General features: G+C 55.5%; 1 protein-coding gene across 5 annotated transcripts in view; it reads left to right on the top strand.

The window, feature by feature from the left end:
- ZNF710 (zinc finger protein 710) overlaps positions 1 to 27849 on the top strand; it is a 70089-nt gene that overhangs the window by 25753 nt on the left and 16487 nt on the right. Inside the window, exon 1 of one of the 5 annotated variants that reach the window (XM_078449017.2) lies at positions 4652 to 6431. The exons of 3 other annotated variants lie outside the window; for them this stretch is intronic. In XM_078449017.2, coding sequence (XP_078305143.1) covers positions 6349 to 6431 — 83 coding nt within the window. In that variant the 5' untranslated portion in view covers positions 4652 to 6348. Of the gene's footprint in view, positions 1 to 4651; positions 6432 to 27008; positions 27564 to 27849 lie in introns of those variants that run through there. One more of the 5 variants, XM_078449018.2, reaches the window with a different exon arrangement.

Below are 27849 nucleotides of genomic sequence, written 5' to 3'. Positions count from 1 at the left end.
TTTTTCCGAGCCGTTTTGAAGTGAGTTGGAGAACACAACTTGTTCTTGAAGTAACAAATTACTTCAGTTGTGAGTCCCAAATTTCCCAGAATTTAGCTAGCTGTGCAGAGGATCTGGGAGCGTCGTCCTCCCAGGGTGTCTCTGCAGATTGTCCTAGAAGGCATTCAGGAGCCACAGCTGTGACTTTCTGTTACTTAAGAGAAAAGAAAGTACGTAATTAATTGTCAGGCCCCGCGCTGGGTCTTTTACTGACGGCCTCCAGTTTTAACAGTCTTAACTGTACGAAGGGGGTGTTATGCCCATTTTCGGGGAAACTGAAGCTCAGAGAGGTTAAGTGACTTGTCTGAGTTCACATGTGGCATTATTCAACCCAGGCCCATCTGACACTGTCGAATTACACGTCTGCCTCTTCCCTTTATCTTCTCTCTGCATGAATGTAGGAAGGCATCTCGTGGGCAGTGTGGACAAACCGGAAGCAATCTGAGTGCCGTTCGGTGTGGGTGTGGACAGGAGAAGGGGGGATCTGTGTGTTCATGCGGACGTGCCGTGTCGATGAACGTCAATTTTTGTAATGAACGCGCGACATGGAAAGTTGCTCGGTGGTCCAGGTGAGGGGCCACGAGCAATACACCAGGTTGTATACGCCATGATCAACGCCTTGCGAAAACCACGTGCTTGGGGAGGACCTAGAAGAAATACACGAGAAGTGGCTGGGTTAGGGCCAGAAGGAGTATTAATTTTTTTTTAATGTTTACTTATTTCTGAGACTGAGAGAGACAGAGCATGAGTGGGGGAGGGGCAGAGAGAGAGGGAGACACAGAATCCGAAACGGGTTCCAAGCTCTGAGCTGTCGGCACAGAGCCGGACATGGAGCTCAAACTCACGAACCAGATCATGTCCTGAGCCAAAGTCAGAAGCTTAACCGACTGAGGCACCCAGGTGCCCCTGTTTCTTTACTTTTGAGAGAGAGAGAGAGAGAGAGAGAGAGAACACGAGCGGGGGACGGGCAGAGAGCGAGGGAGACAGAGGATCCGAAGCAGGCTCTGTGCTGACAGCAGAGAGCCCGATACAAGGCTCAGACTCGCAGACTGATCATGACCTTAGCCGAAGTCAGAGCTTAACTGACTGAGCCATCCACGTGACCCTTAATTTTTTTTTTTTTCTCTTCCATCTTTTTCAGACTCTTTGCAATGGGCAGGTTGTTTTGTTTTTTTTTTTTCAATTTTATAATAGAAATTTTTCATCAGAAGAAGAAATTTGTACCCACTTTCCAGTTTTGTAAGTTCATGGCAGGGGAAGGCTCTGCTCTGTGTATTGCTGTTCTTTTATTTCCCAGTGCCCAGGCCCACACCTGGCATATTACGGGCATAATAAGTGTGCAGGAAGAGTGCCCACTGGGAAACCTCTCAGGGCCCGGAACGCGTTTGCAATTTCCGCCAGCTGGCCTCCCCAAGAGCAGCCACAGACCAGGCATGTGTCACGGGGTGGTGTATTTGCAGCGGGGGGAGATCTCCCGGCGCCACCAGAAAGGGCCCCCGTCAAGGTATAGGGGCCATTTGGGCCGTTCAGCATCACCATGGCATTTAGTGCTAATATCCATGCAGAGTAAACAAACTCCAGTCAGACAGAAACAGATTTTATGTCCTTCTCAGACTTGCAACATGGATAGTAAGGATTATATGGGCAGTTATTGTTTATTGAGTGATAGCCATGTAAGGATTATGAACTCTATTACGTCCATTCTATGGATGAAGAAACTGAGGCACAGGGGAACGTGGCATGAGTTCCGGGACGAGTGTTGGTTTTGCCAGGAACTGAACTGTCAGCAAATCACAAGCCTTCTGGGCCTCAGGTCCCTTGTTTATGAACAGCACCAGCTGACATTAGTTGAGCATTTACTCCGTTCCAGGCCCATTGAGCCGAGATTGTGAGGCCACCTTCAACCAACAAACCGGATTTATTCCACTGGTCTCTCAATGCCAGGGACGGACGCTGCCCCCGTGCAGTCAACCCAGTTGGTCCTGTTCGTTTAAGCTTGTCTTACGTTCACAAGGCCAGAACTTTTTAGCCCCTGGTGACACCCTGTCACCCCCGGGTCTTACACAACAGGGGCGTGTTCAGTGGCCACACCATTTGGTATACACTGCTCGGGAACTTGTTACGTTACAGTTCCCTGCATCCAGCCCCCAATCCACCGGATCCCGGCAGGGCCCAAGAGGCCGCATCTTTTCTTCTGTGTTTAATTAAAAAAAAATTTTTTGACGTATCTATTTTTCACACACACACACACACACACACACACACACACGGAGTGCGAGTGGGGGAGGGGCAGAGAGAGAGGGAGACATAGAATCTGAAGCAGGTTCCAGGCTCCGAGCTCTCAGCACAGAGCCCGACATGGGGCTCGAACCCACGCACCATGAGATCATGACCTGAGCCGAAGTTGGACGCTCAACTGACCGAGCCCAGGCAGCCCCCCCAAGAGACCACATCTTGAAATAACGTCAGGTGGTTCCTACCTGCCAGTCTTGTTATGGCCAACGTGGGCCAACCTTGAACTGTTCAGTGGCCTTTTCCTTCTGTGAGTAAACCTGCGAATGCTTGGGCTAGTCCACACCGAAGCCCATTTCCTTCTGGAGGAACCCAGCGGAGCGATGAATGCGGCTAAGGATTGCGAATTTCATACTCGGACTGAACGCTTGTGGATTTCCCATTGACAGAACATTCTCTTCAAACCTCGGCTCCGTGGAGCTCAGCAGGCCATGTGCAGTTGAATGTAAATTCCGAGAACACTTAAGAAACTTAAACGTTTGTTATTTTTCTGTTTTGAAGAGACAGGAGGGGCCGCCAAGACGACCTTCGAGAAGGCAGATTGGAGGCTCTCTCACCTAGCACCGTTCGCATGAGAACGTGTGTATCTTTGGACGTGTGTATCTTTGGATACACATCTACCTTTAATCTCTCAAGTGTAGGAGCACGGTCACACATTCTCAGGCCGGTGCCACACAGAAGGACGGGCCATGGGCTGAGGGTGTGCTGTTCTGTAGGGTGTCACCTGGCCGAGAGGAATTGAGAATGGGGTTTAGCAACTTGTCCTGTGTGATGCTACCTGGACGACATCCCGGGGGGTGGCCTACAGCTGTATCTTGAACCACTGTGGGCGTCGTTGACCTCCTGCGGCAGGGAGGAGGCCGCCTGGTAGCTTTATTTATTTATTTTAATGTTTTATCATTATTATTTTTTTTTTTTTTTTGAGAGAGAGACAGAACAGGGAGGGGTGGGAACAGAGAGAGGGAGGCACAGAACCCGAAGCAGGCTCCAAGCTCTGAGCTGTCAGCACAGAGCCCAGCGCGGGGCTTGCACCCACAAACGATGAGATCGTGACCTGAGCCAAAGTCGGACGCTTAACCGGCCGAGCCCCCCCCGGGCGCCCCTAGCTTTAGTTCTTCCAGGGATCTCAGCAAGCCAGTTCATGCAGAAGGCGATTGGCTGCCACACCAGCTGTCCGCTCCATTGTGAGCCCTTCTACTTGTCCCAGAGGACTTGTGTACAGCCTGGTCGGGGAGCCTGCGGGAGAGAGGTGTTGTCCAGGGGTAGAGCGGGGTGGTTTCAGAGATGGCCCTGGGAGTCCCTGCAGGCCTGGCTTTGCAAATAGACACTGGCGGCTGGGACTCTGGCCCCACTGGCTTTCTCTCTCCGTGTCTCAGGGGTTCAGAAAATGGGGAGTGGCGGTCCCTCCTGGAAGGGCTTTCGTGCGAGATAAAAATGAGATAATACAAGGGACTCCGCGCTTGAGAACGGGGGATGGGTTCTTTGTGTTGTTTTGTCTGTGTTATTTGAAAAAGTAGATTGCATTGTGGGTCTCCAGGAAGTTGCCAGCTGCCCTCCCTGTTTCTGAATTCCTGTGTGTGTGTGTGTGTGTGTGTGTGTTGTGCCCTTGCTCCGGGGAAACAGTCATCAGTTTCCTGCTGATTAATTCAGTTCCTGGAGGGCCCTCCCTAGGAGTGAAGGGGCCCCGGCCTCCTGCCTCCACTCTCCTGGCCCCTTTTAAGAGGCCCACCTGCCCTCCTGCCACCCTGGGGCCCAGGACAACCTTTGCAGGTCTTTGGAGCCTGGCTTTGTCCTGGCCATGGGTGGGGCTCCCAGGTCCCAGCTGCCTGGAGTTCTGTCCCAGGGTGTGTTTCCTTTGCACACCTGTCACCTGTGGGGACATAGGCTGCTTCCATGTCACCCCCAGGTTGGGCCCGAGAGGTTTTGATCATCTGAACTGCAAGCCCTTGGAAATGATGCTGTCGGGGTCCTCTGCCCTTTGGGAGCAGGAGGCTGATGGCCAGGGCTCCAGAAGAGCACCAAAGTGGGAGCGGTGAGACCCTAGGATTTCCCTCCTGGTAGAAGGGGAGTTTGGAGTGTATGCCTTTGGTCTTCAGAAGGAAAGTTCTGGCAGCAGGGAGAGGCCAGTGTGTTAGGATTTGGGGTCCCTGGTCTGCACCTTGGCCCTTGAGTGAAGGACTAGCAGAAAAGGGGAGCTTGGATGCGGGCTGGGCGCGGGTCAGGCCCACGGTCACCATGTTGGGCTGGATCTGCTTTTCTGCTTCATTTATTTTATTTTATTTTTGTAAAGTTTGTTTATTTTGAGAGAGAGAGAGAGCACAAGCAGGAGAGAGGCAGAGAGAGAGAGAGAGAGAGAGAGAATTCCAAGCAGGCTCTGTACTGTCAGTGAGGAGCCCGATGCAGGGCTCGAACTCCTGAACCGCGAGATGGTGACCTGAGCCGAAGTCGGTCGGTTAACCAACTGAACCACCCAGGCGCCCCCTTGCCACTTCACTTAGAGACTCCGTGACCACACAGTGGTCCCCTGAATGGTGTGGGGGCCACACGCGTGAAGCTGTGGCTTTGCCCCCAAACACCGCAGCTCTCCGGCTCCCTGCATGGAGCCCTCAGCAACCACAGACGTGGCGTCTCCACTGTGCGCAGAGGAGCCCAGCTGTTCCCGGATGTGGACCCTCGGCCGCTGGCCGACTGCGGACGGCAGTTCTCCAGGACCGGGCGGGCGTTCAGCCTGGCTTTTGCGCCTGAGTGCCACCCGCGCCTCTTACACCGAGGGATGGGGTCAGGACCGTATTGTGCCCAGGGTGTGGCGGACCCTGAGCGCCCCCAGCCTCTCACGCTCCCTAGGAGTCAGGCCGGGGATGGGAAGCCCTGTACTTGATACCTGCTGGCTGAGTCAACAAGGCCAGGTTGTGTATTTGGTTAGCAAACAGGGAGTCGCAGCCGGAGCCGGCCCACTGCCTTCCTGCTCCCTGCCTTTCCAGCAAAAATGTCCTCTGGAAAGGTCAGCCAGGACCGGCCACATAATTTGCTGTTCCAAAATGAAAACGAGGGCCCCGTGTGTGAAAATTAGTAAGAGTCTCAAGATGGCTACAGCAGAGCTCAGTGGACCCAGCACCGGCCCTCCCAGGAGCCTGGTGCCCCCGGGGGGACCACACCCTGAGGTCAGCATTTCCCAGCCTCATGGAGTTCTGATGCTTCTGGGGTGACCAAACTGGGCTTCTCTTTGGAAGAAGAGGGACTTTACTGCCACAGCAGCTGTGAGCTCTGAGACACGCTCTCCCCACCCCGTCCCACGGGCAGGCCAGCTTTTCTCAAGGGTTGGAGAGACTTCCACTTCTCTTTTTCTTCTCTGCCCCGTTTCCCCCTCTCTTGGTAAACTCAGAAATGTTGGACCCTCCCTCCCATTCCTCCTCCTTTCCTTCTCACCCTCCCTCCGCCTCTGTTGCCCTCGTCCTCTCCCCATTGCTTTCGTCTGGGGCAAAACCCTTCCCGTGTTTGCTGTGTAGCATCTCCCAACCATCCCTTAGGTGCTGTTTGATTTTCACCTCCCTTTGAATGAGCACGAATGCTCCTTGGATTTCCAAAGCCCCTCCCCGAAGTGGCTCAAGCAACCACCTTCCCCCACTGAGGGATGTCCCTTCGGTGGCCTCTGGCTCTGTCCAGATGGTCTCTGCCCATTGGGAGCCTGGAATGAGTTCTCATTGTTAGCATTTGTCACTCACCACGGCCTCCCCACATTCAGCTGTCAGCCCTACTGGCCATGGTGGCGAGAAAGCCTGCTCCATTCTTCCCTGTGACACCCCATGAGCCCTGGTGACAAATCTGGCCACGGCTCCAAAAGTTGGAGGCTTCCAGGCTTCCTCCAGGGGGGCCGAGAGAGAGTCGAGAGCCGTAGGGGTGGGGACTGTGAAAGATCTAAACAGATAAGCCCAGCGGGGACACTGTAACCAGAAGGACTTTGCACACAGCCATTGGATCACAATCCTTCCTTGCCCGAAACCCTCCTCTGGCTTCCTGATGCCTGAGAATGGCGTCCAGACCCTTGTGCTGCCTTCAGGGCCCTGTCCTCCTGAAGAAGCAGGCAGCCCGGAGTTGCTGAAGTGAGACTGGAGCCCCACCTTGAAGGATGCTAGAGGTTTGGGGAGGGGGGGGTGGGAGGGGACATTACAAGGAAGGGACGGCTCCTGTAGAGGACAGGCGGAAGGTGGAATCCTAGGATGGCTGGGGAGGAGGGCAGCAGGACTGGGAGAAGGTCTGTCTTCGCTCTGATCGGCTTCCTTGGGGGTCTGTACTCCACCCTCGTGCACATTCGAATCGCCCAAGGGCTTTCGAAAATCACCAGAGCCTCTGGGGATGGGCTCGTCCTGGGTGTTTTCATTTACTCCCCTGGGGCGGTGAGTCCGGGAACCCCCTGAGAGCGCTTTAGGAAGGTGGCAGGAGCCAGCTGCCAGTGCTGGCCGCAGCAAGAATGCACTAGGACCTTTCTCCGGCGATGGGAAGGCTGCCTTGCCCAACCAGCCCCGAACCTCCGGCCGGAATGAACTAAGAGAGCGCTAAGCAGAGCTGGGGTCCCTAGAGAGTCAGCTGGAAGGACCCATGTTCAGAAAGGGAAACGGAGGCCCCATCACCTGTGAGCATCACCCCTGGGTAGCAGAGCCTGGGGCTTCCGGCCTTCGCCACGGCCTGGCTACGGTGCAGTGAGGGCTGAGCTAGTAAGTCACAGTCGAAATGATCTCCGGCAAGTACTTTGTGGTTCTGACTGTTAGAGCATCTTCAGCAGCAGGATCTGGGCCTGAAAGAATTTGTAAGAACTCAGGATCCAGGGGGGCGATGGGCCCGGGCATAAAATATTGAAATCTGGACACACAGGAGATGGGCCTGAGGGAGACGAGATGAGCTCCTTGGGGACGGACCCGAGAGGAAGCTGTGCCCAGGCACTGAATTTCCTTCAGCCCTCAAGCAGCGGGGCTGGGCAGGGCCGGGGTAGCTGGGGCCAAGGCGGGTTGTGAGCCGGCTTGCCTGCGGACTTCAGTGCACAGTCCGTGTGTCTTCTGCGTGTGCGTGCGGATCGGGGAGCAAGGCATGGCCCCGTCCTCGCCACGAGCACCTCACTTTCTGCATCGGGCAGATTGGGTAACAAACCAAAGATTGGCCCAGCGCCTGCAAAGAAAAAGTCACACTCCGCCTGCGGGGCGAAGTTCTGTTTCCTCATAACTTTTTATTTTGAAAATGTCGAGCCTCACAGAAAAGCTAAGAACCTTCATCTAGGTTCACCAGTTGTTAACGTTTTGCTACGTTTGCTTTATCTCGCTCTCTTTGAGATGGTTTTGCTGAGTCATTTGAAAGTGAGGTACAGGCAGCCCGACACTTCACCCCTCAGTACCTCGGCAGGTGGCTTTTAGGAGCAAGGACTTTCCCCTGTATAGCCGCAATGCCATTATCATGCCTCAAAAATTACCATTAATCAATAATATAGTGTGACATATATCATAATATAATATTCCCCCGTTGACCTCCAAAAACGTCTTTTAGGTTCTTTTCCTGATCCCAAAAGGCTCGCGCATCATGTTCGGTGGTTATTTTTCTTTAAACTTCTTTCAATCTCGAACAGTCCCCCTGTGCCTTGCGTGGGCCAGTGGCTTTGAAGCGTCCAGGCAGGCCAGCCGTCTTGTAGAACAGATTCCGGCTTTGTCTTCGAGTGAGCGTGCACAAGTTCAGTTTGCATGGTTTTGAAACTGGCCTGATCATTGCTTCATTGTGTCTAAGAAAGTTCTAAGGCAGAGGGTACGGTCGAGGGTATCTCCTTTGTCCCCTAACCTTGTGTGAGTCATGGGATGCCCCGTCCAGCCACCAGTAAAAGAGGTGGCTTTAGCAATGTTACATTATATTTATAAAATGTTTCCGCTGGCTGTAAAGATTATTTCAGTTGATCCCCGCCAAGCCTGCCCGGAGCGGGCAGGCGTTCTCTATCCACAGTTGGTGGATGGGATTCTGAGAGACTGAGCTTGTGCACAGGTCCACGCGGTAAGCAGACCTGGGCCAGAACCCAGCCCTCGTGACCCGCCTTGGGGCTTCCTGTGCCTCTGCACAGAGGTGGCAGCTGGGAGACTGGGCAGAGGCAGTGCTTTGCTTGCTCCAGACTGGCTAAGTGACAAGGTGGCATCCCCAAACCTCAGCCCTGGACCCAACACGTGCATCCCTGAGTGCCAGACAGAATGTTGGATATACTCTAATAGGATCTAACCTGTCTTTTGTTTTGTTTTTTAAGTTTATTCATTTATTTTGAGAGGGAGGGAGAGAGAGAGAGAGAGAGAGAGAGAGAGAGAGAGAGAGAGAGAATCCCAAGCAGGCTCCTCGCTGTCAGCGCAGAGCCCAACTCGGGGCTCGAACTCACGAACCGTTGAGATCACGACCTGAGCCGAAATCGAGAGTCGGGCGTTTGACCGACTGAGCCAGCCAGGTGCCCCAGATCTACCCTGTCTTGACTCATCACTCAGCTTAGTGAGTGATGTGGGTGCAGAGACGCCGAACTTGCCTGTCCCACCCTGGCTGGCCCCACACTGCCTGCTGGTAGTTTTCGTCCTGCACCCTCGCCGTCACAGCCTCCAGCAGTGGTACCCCATCCACCTCCCCGCTCCTCTTTCTCATTTGCAGCTCGCATCTGCCGGCCTGGGAAGCCAGATACACAAGCTTGTTAGAACTGGGTCCAGAGGCTGCAAGCGAGGGGCGTGGTCCAGGAGGGAAGAGCACAGACTCTTCTCGGAGGCACGCTCGTCCGATCAACTTCTGCGCTTTATGAGCTTTATCAATGAGCTTTATCTATAGCTCATTGATCAATTCTGGTTTTTTCCTATAGTTCTGAGCTGTCTGGTCTGCTCAGCTGTTCTCTGTTTTGGGGGACAGGTGGGATTGCCGGAGAAGGGACCTCTGGACAAGTGGGGTTTTGCTGTTATGTGTTTCGAGTTTAAAAGGCCTACCAAAGACCGTAAGGCACAGCATAGTGGCTGGTGGGAACAGCATGCACGTGTGAGGGCCAGAACAGGAGGGCACTTTGGGCACGGTGGCCTCGATGCTGAGGGGTGGGGGCGTGGTGAGGGCGTCCCAGGGCTCAGGCCAGTGTGTCCCGACCGCCTCCCTCCCTGCGCATAGATCATGCTGCCCTTGCCCCAGTGGGCTGTATTAACACGGACCCCAGTTTTCCCGAGGATCTAGGCCCCTGCAGGAGAGCCATGTCTGGGTCTCTGGATCTCCTCGCCACCCCCCCAGGAAAGGATCCCTGGTGCTTTGGATCTTGTTTTTAAAACCACATGCCAATATTCTGCAGATTTTTCTCCCAAGGCAGTTTCCCTCCATTCTGTTCTGTCTAATTATGTTACCTTGGGCAGGAGCCCGCTGAATTCTGTTCTTTCTCGGAGAAATTTCTGTTCTCATAAATGTATACGCATGGTGCCCTTTCTGGGTCTCTCTTGGCTGAGTCCTCCAGAAAGATCCCAATTTGACTTAACAGCGAGTCCTCTGCCAAGCCTTTTTTGCTTGTTTGCTTGCTTTTGGTTTTGTTTTTTCTCAAACGAATGCATATGCATCTTTTTTAAAGTCAAACAATACTGGAGGTCTGGTAAGGGTACAGCCACGGGCCCCACCCACCTCCTCGCCCACCCCAGCCCTCCAGACCCATAAACAGTCTCTCAGCTCTTTCATATTTCTCCTGTTGTTCACCTCCATATTTTGAAAGACTGTGTTTATCCTACCACTTCTCCATTTAGCAATTTGGGACATTATCTGTTGCTTCCATGTTCTTGCCTTTCCTGCCAATATCGTTCTATCACGATTTGGGGTTAAACTCACAATGTTCATACTGTTCACGGCTAAGCCGAGCGCTGAGCTCTATTTCTTCTTTAAAAAAAGTTAATTATTGTTCTCGGCAGCTTGGTTTTCTGGGTCTATTACTCATTCTTCCCAGTACACCAAAGGATTGAGAAAACATCTATCAGGTGTTTTTATCTGTAGCTCATTGATCAATTCTGGTTTTTTCCTAGGCACTGGGGTATCTCGCCGGTGAAATTCTTTAAAGCTTTCTCAAGACAACTGAAAATCTAGTTCATGTGAACGTATTACAATAACCCGATGCCCCCTCCTCTGAAAAGGCTTCTCTGAACCCCCAGCTCCCCGAGGCTGCCCCTCCTCAGGGCGCCCACAGCCCCCTCACCCTAAATTGTAATCACCTGTTTCATTGCCTGACGCGCCCCCTATATACCATGAGCGTGAGTTCTCCAGGGCAAGCCTTGGTCGGGTTCACTGCCTCCTCCCTAGAAATGCACAAGAGCTGGCTGGCACATAGCAGGCGCTCAATAAATATTTGTTGGAATTTGCATCTGTTGGATTGAAATGCAAGAGTAATTATATGCTCCTGGCGGTTCAGTGAAATTTCCGACCCTGCGCTCCTTTGCATTTTCCCGGTGCCTGTTCTCTCGGCTTCCTTGTTGGGTTTGGAGGCCTTTCTGGGCCCGTTCCAACTGAACAGCCCTTCCCAGATGAAGCTAGCAAAGGCAGGGTTTCCTTTCCCAGCTCTGCGGTGCACCCCACCCCCACCCCCTACTAGATTGGCCTCAAGCATCTCAGGGCCTCTGATTGGTCCTTGTCACTCTCTAATCCCAGCCCACGCCACTGAGCTCGGCACAGACTGATGGCTCAGTGGAGAAGTGAGATGGAGGCTCGCTCAATCAATCAGTCAATAAACCAATCAGTCTTCCCGCGCCCAGCCTCTCTGTTCCCAGGCATTTCTCATTATCCAGCGTCTGGATGATCAGAAGGGAAAAAGGAACCTCTGCGTAAAGGTGACCCCATTTTGGGTTTCGTCATGACTCCATGAGTATTGAAAGACAGGAAGAGAGCGAGACGAGGAAAGACAAAGACAGGGGGACCAGGGGCCTTCACCTGTGATCTCAGAGGGACATCTTGGGAGCCATTTGGTCACTAGACTGAGGACTGTGCAAGTAGGGACAGTCCTGTGCGCTGGGTTACCTGGAGCTGAGCACACAGTAGGTGCGAGTCGTTACTGATGTCTGACCGCAGGGAGGAGGGAAGGACAGAAGCCCAGATCTCAGACTGTTCCGAAAGAGGGACCCGGAGTTCTTTTTTTCTTTTTTTTTAATTGATCTTTATTTTGAGAGAGAGAAAGAGCGTGTGTGCGAGCAGGAGAGGGGAGGAGAGAGAGGGAGACAGAGAATCCCAAGCGGGTTCCAGGCTGTCAGCACAGAGCCCGACGTGGGGCTCTATCTCACCAACCGTGAGCCGAAACCTAGAGTCGGACGCTTAACGGACTAGGCCACCCAGGCGCCCCAGGACCTGGGCTTCTTGGGGCACCCGTATACCTTGCAGTGTTTGGGTCTTGGCTAACTCAGGAAAGTGCTGATCTGTGATGTGTCCACGGAGGCCCCTCCCTTGTAAATACAGTGATCCCACCGCCGGCGGCTAATGAAAACGACTCACCCGCCTCTCACTCTCCCAGAACGAGGCCTGACCCGAGCAGGCCTGAGCAGTGCTTCCTTGGCGCCGTCACTGGAGAGGGTGCCCCATGCCCGAGCCGCCAGTGTCATTCATTCCACAAGTAGCATGTGCCTCCTGCACGGCTGTGCAGCCCAGGCCGGCATCCAGCCAGAACAGCTGCCCGGCGCAGACCCTCCTCTGTCGCCCTGGGCCTGGGCCCTCAGCTCTCAGCCAGCTCTCCACCACGAGGGCCAAGCCGCCCGCGGAGACCGGGCCTCCCCGACAGTGTCACAGCCCGGGGCCCCTCTCCACCTTGGCTCACCCAGGACCCAATGGGAGGAGGCCGACCCCGGAATAAAGCCGATGGCCACCGGCCTGTGCCCCCGCTCCCCGAGAGGGAGCACTTCCCTCGCGGGTGTAGTGAGTTTCGGGGAAAGCCTTTCAAGCCACTCTTTGATGCTTCTCCAGTGGAACTGAATTTATTTTTTGTATTTTTAGGAATTAACTTGCAGTTCTCAGCCTCTCCCTCCCTCCCTTTCTCCCCAGAAAGGAGAGAAGGAGAAAAGAAGAAAGGGTCTGCATTGTCGCCGTGATTGGCACCGAGTGTGAATGAGGGGTCACTGCCTCGGCTGCTCCTTTTCAAGTGCTCCCTCTCCCCTGCACGCCGTATTCACGAGGAACACTCTTCCTTTCAAAGCTCCTGTCTTTCTCTCCTGCTTTGTCTGTGCGCTCTCCTTCCCTTCACGCTCTGCCTTTCATTCTGAGCCCTGCCGGCTCCCTCGGGGACGCTCTCCTCCCGCCCTCCTTCCCCTTCTTCCTCTTCTATTCACTTCTTTTCTTGTTGCCTCTTTCTTTCTTCTTTTTTCTTTCTCTTTTTGAATAGTGCTTCTGTTTTCAAGGGAGAGAACGAGCAGAGAAGTCGGTTTATTTGAGCAGAGAGAATGTGAATGTGTTCATTTTCCTCCGTGGCTCCAAATGTGTTAAAAAAAAAAAAAAAAAAAAAGATCCCCGTGCGGGACATGGTTTCCTCCAGGCTCCCACTCCGAGAGGGAAGGGTGTTTGGAAAAGAGGCTCCGCCAGACCAGAGGGAGCCACTCACGGGCAGATGGTTCTCACTGGGAAGTCCTGAGAGTCTGTCACCAGGGGCTGGCCTGGTCCTGCCTTGTGCAGGATTCAGACATAACCCTGGGGACCTGCTCCCTCTCTGCCTGGCCCTAGGGGCGGCCTTGACGTGAGGGTCAAGGTCCGAGGTGGATGCGGACCCCCCTCCCCACCAAACCACCCTGCTCTGTGGGAGCCTCGCTCTCCTGCAAGGGAGGGCCCGGTGGAGGCCGTGGGAACGCGGTGCGTAGGCTGAGCGTCGGAAAAAGGGCCGGGTTCCACACGGAGCCACGGTTGTCCGGTGTGGCCTCGGCCCCCAGAGGCGGGGGACCCTGCTTCGGCTGGACCTGGAGTCCTGGAGAGGAGACTGGGAAACCGGAACTGGAGAGGAGGATCCTTGGAGTTTAGAGGGATGGTTGACAGAAGGTTCGACACCCAGGAAGCGTGGGGGGGGGGGGGGGGGACAGGGAGGAGAGGTGTAGGCTGAGTGATGTCAGCACGGAGGGGAGAGTCGGAGGAAGCCCTGGAAAGATGGGAAAGCGGACGCCACTGAGCTGAGGGAACAGAGGTAGAGGGAAGCCGTGAGCGGCCTGGAGCCCAGGGAAGATGCAGGGCTGCTGCCTGGTCAGGGAAGAGCCCCGGATCCTCTGTGTTTGGAAGTGGTCACCTATGGCGTCCAGTGGGGGAAACAGAGAGCAGGGGTCCAAGAGGGGGTAGAGGACCTGACCCCCTGTTTGGGGGGTAGAGAGAAGGCAAGAAGTTGGGCACCGCCAGGGGCTGCAGCCGGCTAGGACAGCCCGGGGGACACGGGCGTCTCTGGGAAGGGGCCCTGGGGTGTGGGTGGCCTGGACGATGCAGAGCAAGGGTGCTGGCATAGCCGAGAGGCCAAAGTGGAGGCCTGGGCGAGGGGGTGACTCCCAAGGGCGAGCTCTGTGTGTGTCCTCTGCCGCGCCCCGCACAGCTGGCCCACAGACGATGCCGCATAAATGTTTGTTGAAGTGTGAACTGAATTTGTCCTCAGCAGATGTTTTAATGGTTACCGCACAGCACACAGCCGAGGGCTGTGTAGAACGGAAAGTTGCATTCCCAGCGGGACCCCGTCCCCTACCCGCTGAGGGCACAGGGTATTGAGGGAAGGGGGTGGTCTCCTTCCCAAGGAAGATGGAGACAGGGTTCCAGCCACATCTGTGGAGCAAGGTAGAGGGGACAAGTCAGCAGCGGACGGGGAGGGTGGCGTAAGCAGGAGCGGCCGGGGTCCAGGTGGAGGGAGGGGCTCGGGGAGGTCCACCCGAACCCCTTGGAGGGTGGTTTATTCAGGAAACGTGCCTGGAGCACGGGCTGTGTCCTCCCCGTGGGGCTGGGGGACGACGGAGAAAGGTAGCAAGGAATGTGGTTATCTGGGAAAGTTTGGGATTTGTACTCCGGGGAAGGACGGAGATGCCTGGGGGGCAGGTGCTGTCCCCGCTGCAGAGAGACATGTGAGACTGGGGCCAGGCGGGGAGGCCACCACCACTGCTCTCCCTGACCCCACCTGCTTCTCAAGACACCTGCTGGCAAACCTGGAGGTTGCAGGAGTTAGGGGTGCTGGCTGCCCGTCAGGTATTTCCGGTTTGGGCAAGAACATCTCACACCCTATTAAGGCCCCCACAGCCACCCTGGCCTAGAGATGAAAGGGGAGCAGATCCTGGGGGTGGGGGGCAGGGGGCAGGGGTGAGGGTCTGCCTCTGGGGAAAGGCTTTCGGAGGCAGGCATGTTTCATGGGCCCCCAGCTACCAGGACAGCAGAGGAGCTGATGGTCAAGAGCTACATCAAGGACCACAGCACCTCCAGTGACCAACAGTATGGCCCCCAGCAGGTTGCCAGGTGCTAATTATAGTAGCAAATAGGCGTGGCAGGTTCTTCTGTGAGCACCTTGAATTTGTTAACTTGTAAGCAGGTGCTGTCAGAACCACCCCAGTTTAGTAAAGAGAATCAGAATATGGGGCACCTGGGTGGCCCAGTCGGTTAAGCCTCTGACTTGGGCTCAGGTCATGATCTCACAGTTCGTGAGTTCAAGCCCCACGCCGGGCCCTGTGCTGACAGCTCAGAGCCTGGAGCCTGCTTCAGATTCTCTCTCTCTCTCTCTCTCTCTCTCTCTCTCTCTCTCTGCCCCTCCCCCACCCATATTCTGTCTCTCTGCCCCTCCCCCATTCACATTCTGTCTCTCTCACAAATAAACATTGAAAACTTTTAAAAAGAGAGAGAAAAGGAATAATCACACCTCTGGGAAGGAGCAGAGGCCAGACTGAACTCAGGCCTTCGGAAACCAGTCTGGGCTCTACGTGACTGCTTCTACTTTTAAAACTCCTAGTATTTGTAATCCTCACAGACCGACACCTTTTCAACCCTGCCTGGATGTCCTAGCAATTTCTTTCCTTTTTTTTTTTTTCTTTAAGCGTTTATTTATTTTCGAGAGACAGAGACAGAGTGCGAGCGGGGGAGGGGCAGAGAGAGAGAGGGAGACGCAGAATCCGAAGCAGGCTCCAGGCTCTGAGCTGTCAGCACAGAGCCCGAGGTGGGGCTTGAACCCATGAACCGTGAGATCATGACCTGAGCCAAAGTCAGACGCTTAACCGACTGAGCCATTCAGGCGCCCCATCCTGGCAACTTCAAGTTGCTGTAAAACTTCTAAATGCTTCCTGCAGGCATCAATATGGAGGCAGTCACGGGGAGCACTGCTCTAAAGATGTTCTTAATCTTTCCGTGCCTCAGTTTCCTTATCTGTAGAGTGGGGGTGATGGTGCACACAGACAGTGGTCAGTACTGACTTAGGTAATGCGCGTAGAGTTGGCCCCGGCGGGCACCGACACCCACCAGCCGGTCTGCTAACATCAGGGTCGTCATCCCCCATCTGTCCAGTGGAGGAGATGCCCATACAGATGCCAGCCAGATCGGCACCCAGCAGGGAGGATCCAATGGCATTGTGCCTGGGAGGGCTTTGTAAACTGCAGAGGGCTGTGCCTGCGTGAGCGGGCGAGTTCACTCCCCGGCCTGAGTCCCCGACGAGCTTGTGTTCCATCATGTGCTTGGCGCCCAGATCTGGGGGCGTTTGGGGGAGGGACTGCGCCAGGCCTCCCGGAGGCAGCACTTGCTCTGAGCTGGGACACTGCCCAGCCAGGCCTTGTTGCAGCATGGGGAGCAGGGTGACCCTTGCCCCCTGGCCTGTGCACGTGTGAGTTTGTGTGGTTCTCACACGAGAAACTTCTCGGGCATTTTCGTTTCAGGGAATCGGGCGAAGCACAGGGGATCTCATTCTCGAATTCTCCCTTCCCCTTGTGACCCCCCCCCCGGGGCTGTGTTTGTGGACGGTGGGTCATCCCAGCTGTTAGAGACTGAGAAGGTGCCCGGGGGCCCCAGAAGCAGGCTACACTTGTGAGGAGAGTGGAGTTTTGTGATTTGTTTCAGAATTTGGTCTTTTTTTAAAGTTTATTAATTTATTTTCAGAGAGAGAGAGAGGGAGAGAGAATCCCAGGTCGGCTCCTTGCTGCCAGCAGAGCCCGATGTGGGGCTCGAACCCACGAACCTTGAGATCATGACCTGAGCCAAAATCAAGAGTCGGTCACTTAACTGACTGAGCCACCCTAGTGCCTCGGGAATTTGGCCTTTTTTGAGCCTCCTTGATGGGTTCCACAGAAGAGACGATGTGTGGCATCTATGAGGACAGCTTCCACATCCTGCCAGGAAAGACACTCTTGCCTCTCCAGGGCTCCACGCTACGTCCTGGGCCCCGAGGGACCCTCATGGCCCTACAGGCATGGGGTCGGGAACGTCCAACCCCAAGCAAGCGGGGGCTCCTTTGTGGACAACTAAGCTAGAATCTTCCATAAGGTCGGGTTCATTTCCAGCCTCTCTCCCTGTGCACCTGATTTGGCTACTTTTTCTTCCTCAGAATCGCAGCTGTTTTTTCCAAGTGGTCATGCTCATTCATGGGAGTGGTAAGAGCATATTTTTAGTAGTAATAAGTATATGCCAAATATTCTAGGGTCCTAGGTGATTCACCTTGTGTGTGTACATATCTTGTACATATATATTGGTGAAACCAAGAAATCACCATTTACCAAATTCCAGCCCCGTGTGCCAGGTACTTTCACTCAGTTATATATATATATATATTTAATGTTTGTTCATTTTTGAGAGAGAGAACGTGAGCAGAGAGGGGCAGAGAGAACAGGGGGACAGAGGATCAGAAGCGGGCTTTGAACTCAGGATCCGTGAGATCGTGACCTGAGCCGAAGTTGGATGCACAACCGACTGAGCTGCCCAGGCGCCCCGACTCAATTCTTTTTTAATCTTCTCCATCATTCTGTGGAACAGGCAGCTGGCATCCCCATTTTACAGTTGGGCAAACTGAGGCTCTGAGAGATGACGCAGGCGGTGGCCAGGCTGACTGCCGCCCCCGTAGGCTGACTCCCAACAGCAGGGACAGCGGTCATCCTCAACCTGGACCACAAGCACCTCTGGGGAAGGCAGATATTTGCTCGTTTTATAATTGTCACCTCCACTAAAATCACTCTGGCCCTTGGGTCACAGCCCCACATGCGTTTGAATTGCAGCACCTGGGGCCCCCCCCTACGCAGATGAGGTCTCTGAAGAGATCTGGATTGAAGAGGAACCCGGGTCCCGCTTGGGCTGTGCTGGCCGCTTGGGACACCTCCTCTGAGTCTGTGGAACCGCCCCCCTCTGGGGACCAGGCCCCTCTCCTGGCTCTCCCTGTCCTCCAGGACTCCCCCCCACCTCTCCTCCAGCCCGTAGATGAGGCCCCCCCGGGGCGCACCCCGTTAGCTCCCGGTACCGTACGGACCCAGCAGCACCCGGCTGGGATGCCCGACCTGCCTTCCCTGCCAGTCTCTCGCCTGACTTCTTATCTCACAGCTGCACTGTGGGTTCCCTCCACCCGCCCTGTGCGTGTGTTCCCCCCCGCCCGGGCCAGTCCGCGGGGTCCTCAAGTATGCACATGGGCTGCCACTCCTCTCGTGGGTCCTGTCCCCCAACTCTCTGCGTGAAGGTGACTAAGGAGAGAACAGAGTTGCAGGTTGCTCCGGCTTGCCGCTGATCCCAGCCTGTGTGGACGGCGTGTGTGCCTGATGTCTGCGTGCACACTGTCAGCCTAAGTGTTGCACCAGCTGTCCCTCCCCCCAGGAGATACAGGGAGGCATTACGTGAATGAGAGAGGCATTTTTTTTTTTTTTCCCTCCTCTCCTGGCATAAATCTGTTCTCGAGTCGGGCGTGTGGGTGACTGCAAAATAAATGTTGATTACGGCATGGGCATCAGCAGGCAGGCGTGCCAGGGGCTCTGCCGGGATGGAGTCCCTGGGGCGACTCACACGGGTTGCTGTGAGAAAGAAGAGGAGGGCTCTGGGCCCAGGCCCCGCTCCTCCCCCATCCTCGCCCTTCCGCACCTTCTCTGCCCGCTGCTCTTCTCCCCTCCTCCATCCTGGGCCTCCAGCTGGCCGGGCCCTCTTCGGCTCTCCTGCATTTCAGCCTCCCCAGCCCTCCTCCTGCCACCGCCGACCTTTGTGTCCTGAGCACCAGGGATCAAGCTCACTGGGCTGGTGGGCTCAGTTAAACCTGCCCACAGCCCGGGGAGATGGTTGTCGCAGATGAGGGGATGGGCACGCACGCAAACCAACGTGTTGGGATGCGGCCGGCTCTGTGGTCCACTCCCTGAGCGTCTGTGGCCGCCTTCTGAAGGGCCAGCTTACAAGGAAAAATGTTCCTGACCCCTTAGGTGGAAATGGAGAAAAAAGCAAAGTAGCTCTGTCCCTTTTGTGGTGCCCCGCACATTACTGCTTATTTCCTGTCTGCTGCTTTGCTCTACTGTTTCGTAGTTCTTCGTCTCGTCTTTCTCACCAAATCGGGAGGTCCCTGAGAGTGGGGGTCTTTGGGTCCCCCCAGCACCCGGCACTGGCCTGCCCCAACAGAGTGGATGGGGATAGAAAGAATAAGAATGAGAGCTCCTAGAAACTGAGTCCTTCCTGTGCCCCAGCCGTGTTGTCAAATTCTATCTCCCTGGTCTCCTTGACCTTAAAAGCACGAGCATTTGAGTGAGACCCAAGAGCGGAAACCCAAAGTCCAGCTTTCTTGGGCGTATCTGGGGACTTTGCACAGGTGGCTCAACTTCTCTGTGCCCGGGTTTCCTCCTCTGTAAAGCGGGTTCTGTTAGCAGGACTCCATGCTTTCGATACATGATCTCATCCGGGACAAGCCTGACCTGAAGGAAGAACCTTGGTACGAGGTAGATCCTGTCCATACGCCTACTCCAGCTCACAAGGAAATTGCCCCAGGCCATGCAGCTCATAAGTGGCAGAGACAGGGGTGCAAGCCAGACCTGCCGGACTGAGAGCCAGGTTCCTCACCTCTGGTCCTCTGCAGAGCCGAAACCTGTCCTTCCCTTCCTAGGTCTTCCTCCTTAGGTCTTGCTCGTGGGGTTCTTGAGGTGCTAAGCCAGCCTCGGTGGAGAAGCTGAGTTGTGTCATTGACACCTCTGTGACCAGGCCCTGCCAGCTGCAGCCGATAGGGTAGGCCGCCACCAGGACCTGCTCCCACAGCTTGGTCCCAGGGCTTAGGGGACCGATACCAGGACTAATGCCCTGGTCCAGGAACTGGTCACAGCTCCCATAGATGCTCACAAGCCTGCGGGGCTCCCAAAGACCCAGGACCTCTTTTTCTCCATGTGACTCTTGTCTCACAGGGGAGTAATACCATTTTCCACCAGCCCCTCTATTCTGTCTGTCGCTTTGAGACGCTGGGGCCACAGTGATAATCGGCTTGCTTGTAATTTCTGTGGTAAATCTCTTTGTTTCTCCTGTCATTTCTGATCACTCCAGATTAAACACAGAAATGTAGAAAGAAGGTCAGGGGGGCTGGGCCAGGGGGCGGCCTGACCTGCCCCTCCTGGGAACATGGGAAGAAGGGACGTTAAAAGGGGGAAAACATGATTATAATCCATTCAAAGCCCCCCTTTACCTCTTACTGGCTGTGTGATTTGGACAAGTAACAGCCCTCCCGAGCGTCGGTTTGCCCATCTGTAAAGTGAAAATTAAAATGCCCATCTCCCTGGGCAGACCTGGTTACAAGAGTGGACACTTCCTTATCTCAGAGGCAATTTAAGATTATGGTGAAGAGTGAATCTTGACAAATGAATGAATCCAGCATCCTGTTTGGAGGGGGAGGGCCTGGTATGTTGGGCATCCCCCCTGCCGTGTGCCGAGAGGGGTGGGGTGGTCCCTGGGCTGCACTGAGGAGGGATTCTGGACCTGGCTTATCCCGAACTCTAGGTCCTGCCCTTGCTTCATCCTGGGGTGGGGGGGGGGGAGGCCTCTGGCGTCTCCCCCAGCCCCCTGGAGTGCCTGCCCCCAGTGAGCCCTCACCTGGGCCCCTCACGGCTGTCCCCCCTGAGTTGTGCCTTTGCCTCCTCCCTTCCACGGGTGAGGCCAGAAAGGAGCCTGCGTGGTGGCAGGCAGGGGGCCCATTCTAGCATGTGTCTGCATCTGTGTCTGCGTCTGGGGGCTACCTAAGAAAGAGAACGGTGGCTGGGACTGAATGGAGAGGCCAGGGCTGCTGGTGAAACGGGGTTTCTTTTCCCTCCTTTCTTCCTTCCTTTTTCTGTTTTCCTTTTTCTTAAGCAAGAGGTAAATAAACGTTGCCCTGAGATGACAAGAGAACATTGAAGGAGGTAAAAACACGGCAGAAAGGGGGTGAGAGACCAGAGGCAAAGGACAGGGGGGCATTTGGACCTTACCCCGCGCTCAGGGGAGAGATGAAAGAGGAAAGAACGAAATGGGAGCGCGGGACCAAGTGGCAGAGCGGAGGATGAGGTTGCCACGGAAACAGGAGGAGGGGAGGGATGGAGGGAGAGGAAGACGGGATGGAGAAAGCTGAGGTCTCAGTGAGGGCGGGGCCTGGTGAGGAGGAAGGAAAGCCACGAGGGGCTCCCAGGGCTGAATTAGGCCCTGGAGGAGAAACTGAGGCTGGCAGGGGAAAAACACATGCCCCGGGAAAGCTCATCCCTGCCCAGGGCTGGCCTGGGCCCTGGGGAGACCCAGCTGGAGTCGGCTGCACCCACCCTGCAGGGGGGGCCTGCCTCTCTCCAAGCCTCAGTTTCCACAACTGTAAAACAGAAACGGTCCTCCCAACCCCAGAGGGCCACCCGGAAGCCTAGAAATTGTATGTGACGAAGCTCAGGCCCAGTAAATGCCCGTTCCTTCAGCTGTGATTCTTATCTTTGTTTGTTTGTTTTCCCCTGTTACGTGAAGCTGGTGATCTTTGGGTCCAGCGTAGTGTAGCCGTTTGGAGGGCAACATGTGCTTTTTGCTTCAGGGATCGGAGGAAAGACATGGAGTCTTCCGGAAACAGGAGGCCAGCTGTCCCTTCCCCTGGGAACAGACGGTGGTCCTGAAGCTCAAGGAAGGAAGTCAAGGCTCAGGGGAGGAGGGTGGTTCCACCTGGGGCTCAGCAAGGGACCTCTATTTTTCTTTGCATTTGAATATGGGTGTTCTCAAAAGGACAACCTTTATTCTATATGTACACATACAGCAGATAATGGGAGTGCAGAGCGGGGAGGGGGGTGGGGGGGGTACAGAGACAAGCTCCCTGCCCCACCTTTGTAGTCTGTCATCTAACTGGAGTTCCAGATAGTAAGCCAACAGCTGTATAAATCAATATATCATTAAAAATTGTAATAAGGTCGAGGAAGAGAAAGGGAGAGTATTCAACATATAACTTCTTAGAAGTTGGGGCTGCAGACCTGATTGGGGACACGGAGGGAGTCAGGGAAGGCTTCCCGAGGAAGGTCTGCGAGCTGAAAGGTGAAAAATCGGGAAGAGCATTCCAGGCACGGGAACGGCATGCGAAAAGGCGTGTTCAGGCAAGTCTGTTAAAGAAGATGGAAAAAAGGCCGCGTGTCTGGAGGGTGATAAGTAAGGGGACTTGCCACTCGCTGTAAAGTTGCCACAGGGGCAGAGACCAATCATGCAAGTTCTTCTAAGCCCTTGGGTGAGGTGTTTGCTCTTGATTGTGGGAGCAGTGGAAATGCCTGGGGTTCTCGGCAAGGTGAGAAGCCAGGATTGTTTTAGCGTTGAAGGTCAAGAGGCAGCTGTGAGGCCAAACTCTTGAGAGCTCAGGACACTTCCTGCAGGCTGGTTGAATGGTGGGAATCCCTTGCTGCCCAGTCCCACCGTGCCCACCCTCACCGCCACCAGACAATGGAAGGCAGACGCCCTGGCGGGGGAGCCTGAGCACCAGTGGCCACCATATTTGATGTGGTGGGACAGAAACGTGTCAGGAATCAGGGTCCATTGTGGGGTGGGGGCTTGGGGCCCCAGTTCCCACATCTCTAAACTTTGGCATTGGACAAGAGGGTCCACAAAGTTCCTTCCAGCCTTGCCAATGAAGATTCCAAAGCCAGCATTGAGGAGGGTACACAGCCCAAGTGGCCGAGGCCAAGGGCCATCAGCAGAACCACTGTTCTGCTGTGGGAGAACCCATCTTTCCTGCTTTGTGGTAAAGAAACAGATGCATCTGGCCAGGGAGCCGGTGGGGTGTCAGCCAGGAGGACGCAAGGCCCACGGCTTCTGGGGGCCTGGTGACTTCAGATCAAAGACACCATATCATTCCCATACTGGCATCAAGGGGAAGCTTCCCTGTGTCCTGTGGGCAGCTCTGCAGGCGGCCTGGCATTTGCCCCCATAATTTGTGCATCGGATGCCCGGTTAGTATTTAGGCTCATTTCTATAAGGATCAGAGACCCACCTGCCTTCCCTCAGGACAAAGGGGGTTGACTGTCGGCAGGGATTCCCCAGGCTAGAAGCAGGGGCTGGCCCCATCCAGCGACCAGGGCTCCCCGGGCCCTCCCGAAGGTGCCTCAGTCCATCTCTGACCAGGGCCTCGCTCCTCTGGAGGGGAGCCTCCTTCTCCTCCCCAGCCCCCACTCACCGTACCCAGTCTTGCTCAGGATCTCTGCCCCCTCGTGTCCTGGCCTGACTCCATCTAATGGCAGGTCTTCGTGCGTTCCTTGTACGTCTGCTCCTGTGGGTGAGGCTGTGAGGCTTGGTGCCTAGCCCTGTTTCCAGAAGAGGAACCCGTTTCGCCTAAGCCCATCTGGGGCACGGGAGGAGCAGGCCAAAGTGTGGGTCCAGCTCCTGTGTGAACTGCCTGTGTGGGGTGGCCCAGGCTGGGAGTGAGGCAGCTGCCCACAGGGGAGGGGGAGGAAGGAGCCCACGTGGGATGGTTTGTCACAGCTTCAGGAAGGTAGAGTACTCTGTTTGTTTTAATTCCAGTACAGTTAACATACAGTGTCACGTTAGTTTCAGGTGCACGATACGGTGATTCAACACCTCCATACATCACCCGCGCCCATCACAAGTGCCCTCCTTAGTCCCCATCCCCTGTTTCCCCATCCCTCCCATCCCCCTCCCCTCTGGTGACCCGCAGTGTGTTCTCTAGCGTGAAGTCTGTTTCTTGGTTTCTGTCTCTCTCTCTTTTTGTTTCTCCTTTGCCCCCTTTGTTGTGTTTCTTAAATTCTACATATAAGTAAGGTAGGGTGGGCGCCTGGCTGGCTCAGTCAGAAGAGCCTGTGACATCTCTGGGTCATGAGTTCGAGCCCCACGTTGGATGTAGCAATTATTAAAAATAAATAAATAGGGGCGCCTGGATGGCTCAGTCGGTTAAGCATCCAACTTCGGCCCAGGTCGCGATCTCGCGGTTCGTGGGTTCGAGCCCCGCGTCAGGCTCTGTGCTGACAGCTCGGAAGCTGGGGTGTGTTTCAGATTCTGTGTCTCCCTCTCTCTCTACCCCTCCCCAGCTCACACTGTATCTCTCTCTCTCTCTAAAAAAAAATGTAACAATAATAAATACATAAATAAATAAACAAACAAACAAACTTAAAAAAAAAAATAGCTCCCCGGGCCCCATTCCCAGATACCCAAGGCCCGGGCACCGGCACTCTTAATCAAACGATGCCTTTGGACCCTGTGAAACCAGGATGTTTGCCCTTGGGAGAGTTTGAGGCAGAGAGGTCACACAGATACAGTGGGCCCAAGGTTGTCCCTCTTGCCACAGGGGCTCCATCCCTTGTTTTCTTGAATTTAGGGATCGCTGTGGCCTCCCTGGAGGAGGGGGCCTCACACAGTGGCCACTCTAGGGCAGCCAGGCCCTCCTCAGCCCTCAGCTTGTAAAGCAGAGGTGTGGCTCCCAAGGTGGGTGCGTCTGGGTGCCCCCAGGCCTGGGAGGCCAAACAGGGAAGGGCTTTCAGACCAGGCCTTGCTGCCACAGGTCTGCAGGAGGAACTGTCCTGCCTGCGAGGGTGTCCCAGGTAAGAATTACTCAGAGCTCCTGGGCCTGAACCCCTGGGGACTCTGAGCAAGGCCTCCTCTGTGCAGCCTGGAGGCCCCCCCTGTGGAAGAGGCAGGATTGTCCTGAGGTTGAGGCAAGTATAGAGGCAGAGAAGAGCAAAGCATCTGTGGAACTCTGGCAAGGATTTCACCCAGGTCCCACTCATTCCTTCATTCGTTCATTCCAGAGCCCTCAGTGACCGTGGGCTCTTTCCTCCTGGCCTGCCTACCCCAGTGTCTTTCTGTCAGCACTCTCCCCCACTGGGCCCACCGTGTTCCCCCACCGTCACTGTCCTCTGGGTGGGATGTCTGGTAGGGGAGATGATCATAAACATACAGTTATGAATCAGCGTGATCGTATAGACTTTTCCAGAGAAACAGAACCAGTAGGATGGATATATATATATATATATATATATATATATATATATATATACACACACACAAAGAGAGAGAGGGATTTATTTTAAGGAATTGGCTCACCCAATTGTGGGGGCTGGCAAGTCCGAAATCTGCAGGGCAGACTGGCAAGCTGGAAACTTGGGCAGGATTTCCAGGATTCCGTCTTGAGGCAGAATTCCTTCTTCTCTGGGAAACCTCCGATGTTCTCCTAAGGCTTCAGCTGACCGGATGAGACCTGCCCCCATTACGGAGGGCAGTCTGCTTTGCTTAAAGTAAACTGGTTTTACGATGTTGATCATACCCACAGGATAGTTCCCTGCAACATCTAGACGGGTGTTTGACCAAACAGCGGGGCACCGCGGCCTGGCCAAATGTACAGTAAAATTAACCTGAGGGTCTCAGGCTGTGGAAGAGGCCCTTGCCCTGCCCCACAGGCTGAGGAATGCTTCCCCGGAGGCGGTGCCTGCGATGAACCTTAAAGGATGAGGGGGTTTTCACTCAGTGCAGGGGAAGGGCAGGCCTGGCAGAGGGGTCAGCCTGTGCAAAAGCCCTGAGGTAGGAAAGAGGTGTTTGTGCACACTGCAAAGGTACGGGAAGATTTAGTGGAGGGTCAGGCAGAGCCTGGCTGGGAACAGCACCGAGCACTCAGCTAAGGCACGAGGACTTTATCCTATAGGCCACATGGCTGAGGGTGGGCTTGGGGCCACAACCTGTCTTTGCCTTGCCCTCTCACTGTGTGACCTTGGACCAGTCCCTTCCCTGGGCCTCCCTTTCCTCATCTGTAAAAAGAAGTGGTCGGGCACGCTGTACGTGCGGTTTGTGGGCCGGTGGCACTGTGTTGGTGGCCCAGCCACTCTGACTCCTGGAGGCGGGCTCAGCAAATCTGTCCACGGAGAAAAGGGGAAGCTGAGACAAAGGGAGACTCACACACTTCCCCCTTGGCCGCCGCACCCCACCCCCCTGTCTGCTCCCTCATTGCGGGCCTCACGCTGCTGAGTCCAGTGAGGCCCGGGGCTGGCAGAAGTGAGACTGTGGCAAGGAGCCCCGAGGTTTGCACAAGACTCCAGCTCTGGCTTCTGCTTCCTCTTCCTTTCTGGGGACGTGAGCGGATTTACCTTTAAGTCTTCAGTGAGGGAGACGGCCGGGGAAATGGAGGGCGGTTTTGCCACAAGTTGAAGTCCATGAGTGCTTACACCTGGGATCGCCCTCCCTGGAGAAGCCACCTGCCGCGCACACGCCAGGCTCAGCCTCTCTGGACCCAGGGGCCCAGACGCACATAGAGCCCCAGCAGTACAGCTGGTGACGGGGGCAGAAAGAGAAGCCGGAGCCGGATGCCATGGGGTGGGAATGCCCGATGGGAGTGAGACCATCCTCTGTTCTCTACTGGCCCCCGAACTGTCTCCCCAGGGCCCCACCCCCAGGGCTGCACCCCCCAACCCAGAGAGCCCGCCCAGGGCAGCTCCTCGCGGGCGGGAACTTCATTTTGCTGTCGACAGTATCCCTACAACCGAGACTGGTACCCAGCACCTTGTGGGTCCCCAGTAGCTGTAACTGGGTCAGTGGTTCCATGGCAGGACTGGAGACTTTGCCTCTGGGCCACCTGGTGATTCAAGGCCAACATGAAGGGGTCAGGGGTAAACTCGCCCTCCCAGCAGAAGCCCAGAGCTCTGTGGAGCGCGGGTCAGGGCACAGGTCCTGACACCTACTAGACCCTCCACGGGTGGTCGGTCATCAAAGTGAACTGATCGTGGGCGCGTGGGGACATCCCAAGGCTGGGATGGCAGAAGGCCCAGGGTATTCCTAGGTCGGCAGTTGGATTTTGAGACAATGTCCCGGTGGTAGAATTTAGTCCGAGAATAAGCCGGTGGTCACTTCCTTCAGAGGCTCCTATCCCAGCAGCCCCAAGCCAGTCCAGGCCTCCCACATCTTCCACCCGAACTCCGCCCCACAGTCTGTGTTTTGGGGACACTGGCCACCCCAAGTGCCCCAGCCCTCTCCTGCTCTCAGAGGGGAATGTGCACAGGGCAGGGGACTCCCTGACAGGAAAGGTGCTTTCAGAGCAGTGTGGGGAGAAGAAATGCAGCGGTGATGCTGGGTGACGGGCAGGTAGGCCAAGGATTAACCCATGCTCAAGGTTCCAACGAGCCACTTGTGCCCTTTTGACAGATGAGGAAACCGAAACCCTGTGCGGTCAGGTGACTTGTCGGGGGTCACACAGCAAGTCCCTCATTAATGCATTTGACAAGAGTGTCCGTGTTTATAGGGACCATTGTAGTACCCAGTAGGTGAAGGGACAGCAGGGACAGCGCTCTGGGGGGGTGGGGGGCACGGGTCCCTGTCTGGCTGGGGAAGGCCTCCTGCTGGGCCTCAGGGGTGTGGCTTAGGGCCCTCCCCAGGGGGCTGGCGCCCTGGGAAATAGGACTGCTCCTTCCCTCTCCTTCCTCTGCTTTTGTTTCTTGACCTCCACAGCCTCTCCCTCCCCTTTCCCCCAACTTCCTCATCCCTCCCCCTCCCCCTCTCTCCCTTCCCCTCCTTCCCTCTCTCCATCTCTCCCTCTCTCCCTCCCCCTCTTCCCCTCTCCCCCTCTAAGTCTCCCTCTCCCACTCTTCCCTCCCCCTTTCTCTCCCCTCTCACCTCCTCGTTCTCCCCACTTCTGCTGTGGCCTCCCTTCCCCCCACTCCCAGCTCCAGGGTTTAAGCTATTCCCTCCCCTTCGTTTCCCTGCCGGAGCCATGTCCTTTCTCTGCACCCTGGGGAACCAAGGGTACCCTGGCAGGAGGCTGAACTCCATCCTGCCCGGATGGATGCCCCTCTCCTCCTAGCAGGCTGTGGAGAGCCCGCGAAGGTCCCAGTGCCCCTCTCTCTTGGACACTGGTGAGCTTTTGTTCTGAGCCCCGGCACGAGTGGTGGGGCAAAGGCCTTGCCCTGAGAGGGGAGCGCCACCAGGGGGCTCCAGGCAGATGACACAAGGGGCCTGGGTTGGGGGAGGTGCCTGGCTCCCAGGTGGTGCGCACCTGGCAGGCTCTGCTCCCGCCCTGGGTAGCCTCAAGCTGGGGCCTAAACACAAAGGCCGGAGCCAGTGTGTGCGGAGGGGAGACCTAAAAGGTGGCCCAGGAGGAGAAGTAGTGACACTGGGTTGCAGAGCCCCCGCCTGCCCAAC

The sequence above is a fragment of the Panthera onca genome, chromosome B3 (genome assembly GCF_046562875.1).
Source record: "Panthera onca isolate mPanOnc1 chromosome B3, mPanOnc1 haplotype 2, whole genome shotgun sequence".
NCBI lineage: Eukaryota > Metazoa > Chordata > Mammalia > Carnivora > Felidae > Panthera > Panthera onca.
Note: the sequence above shows the minus strand (reverse complement) of the source record. Positions and strands in the feature narration are given on the sequence as shown.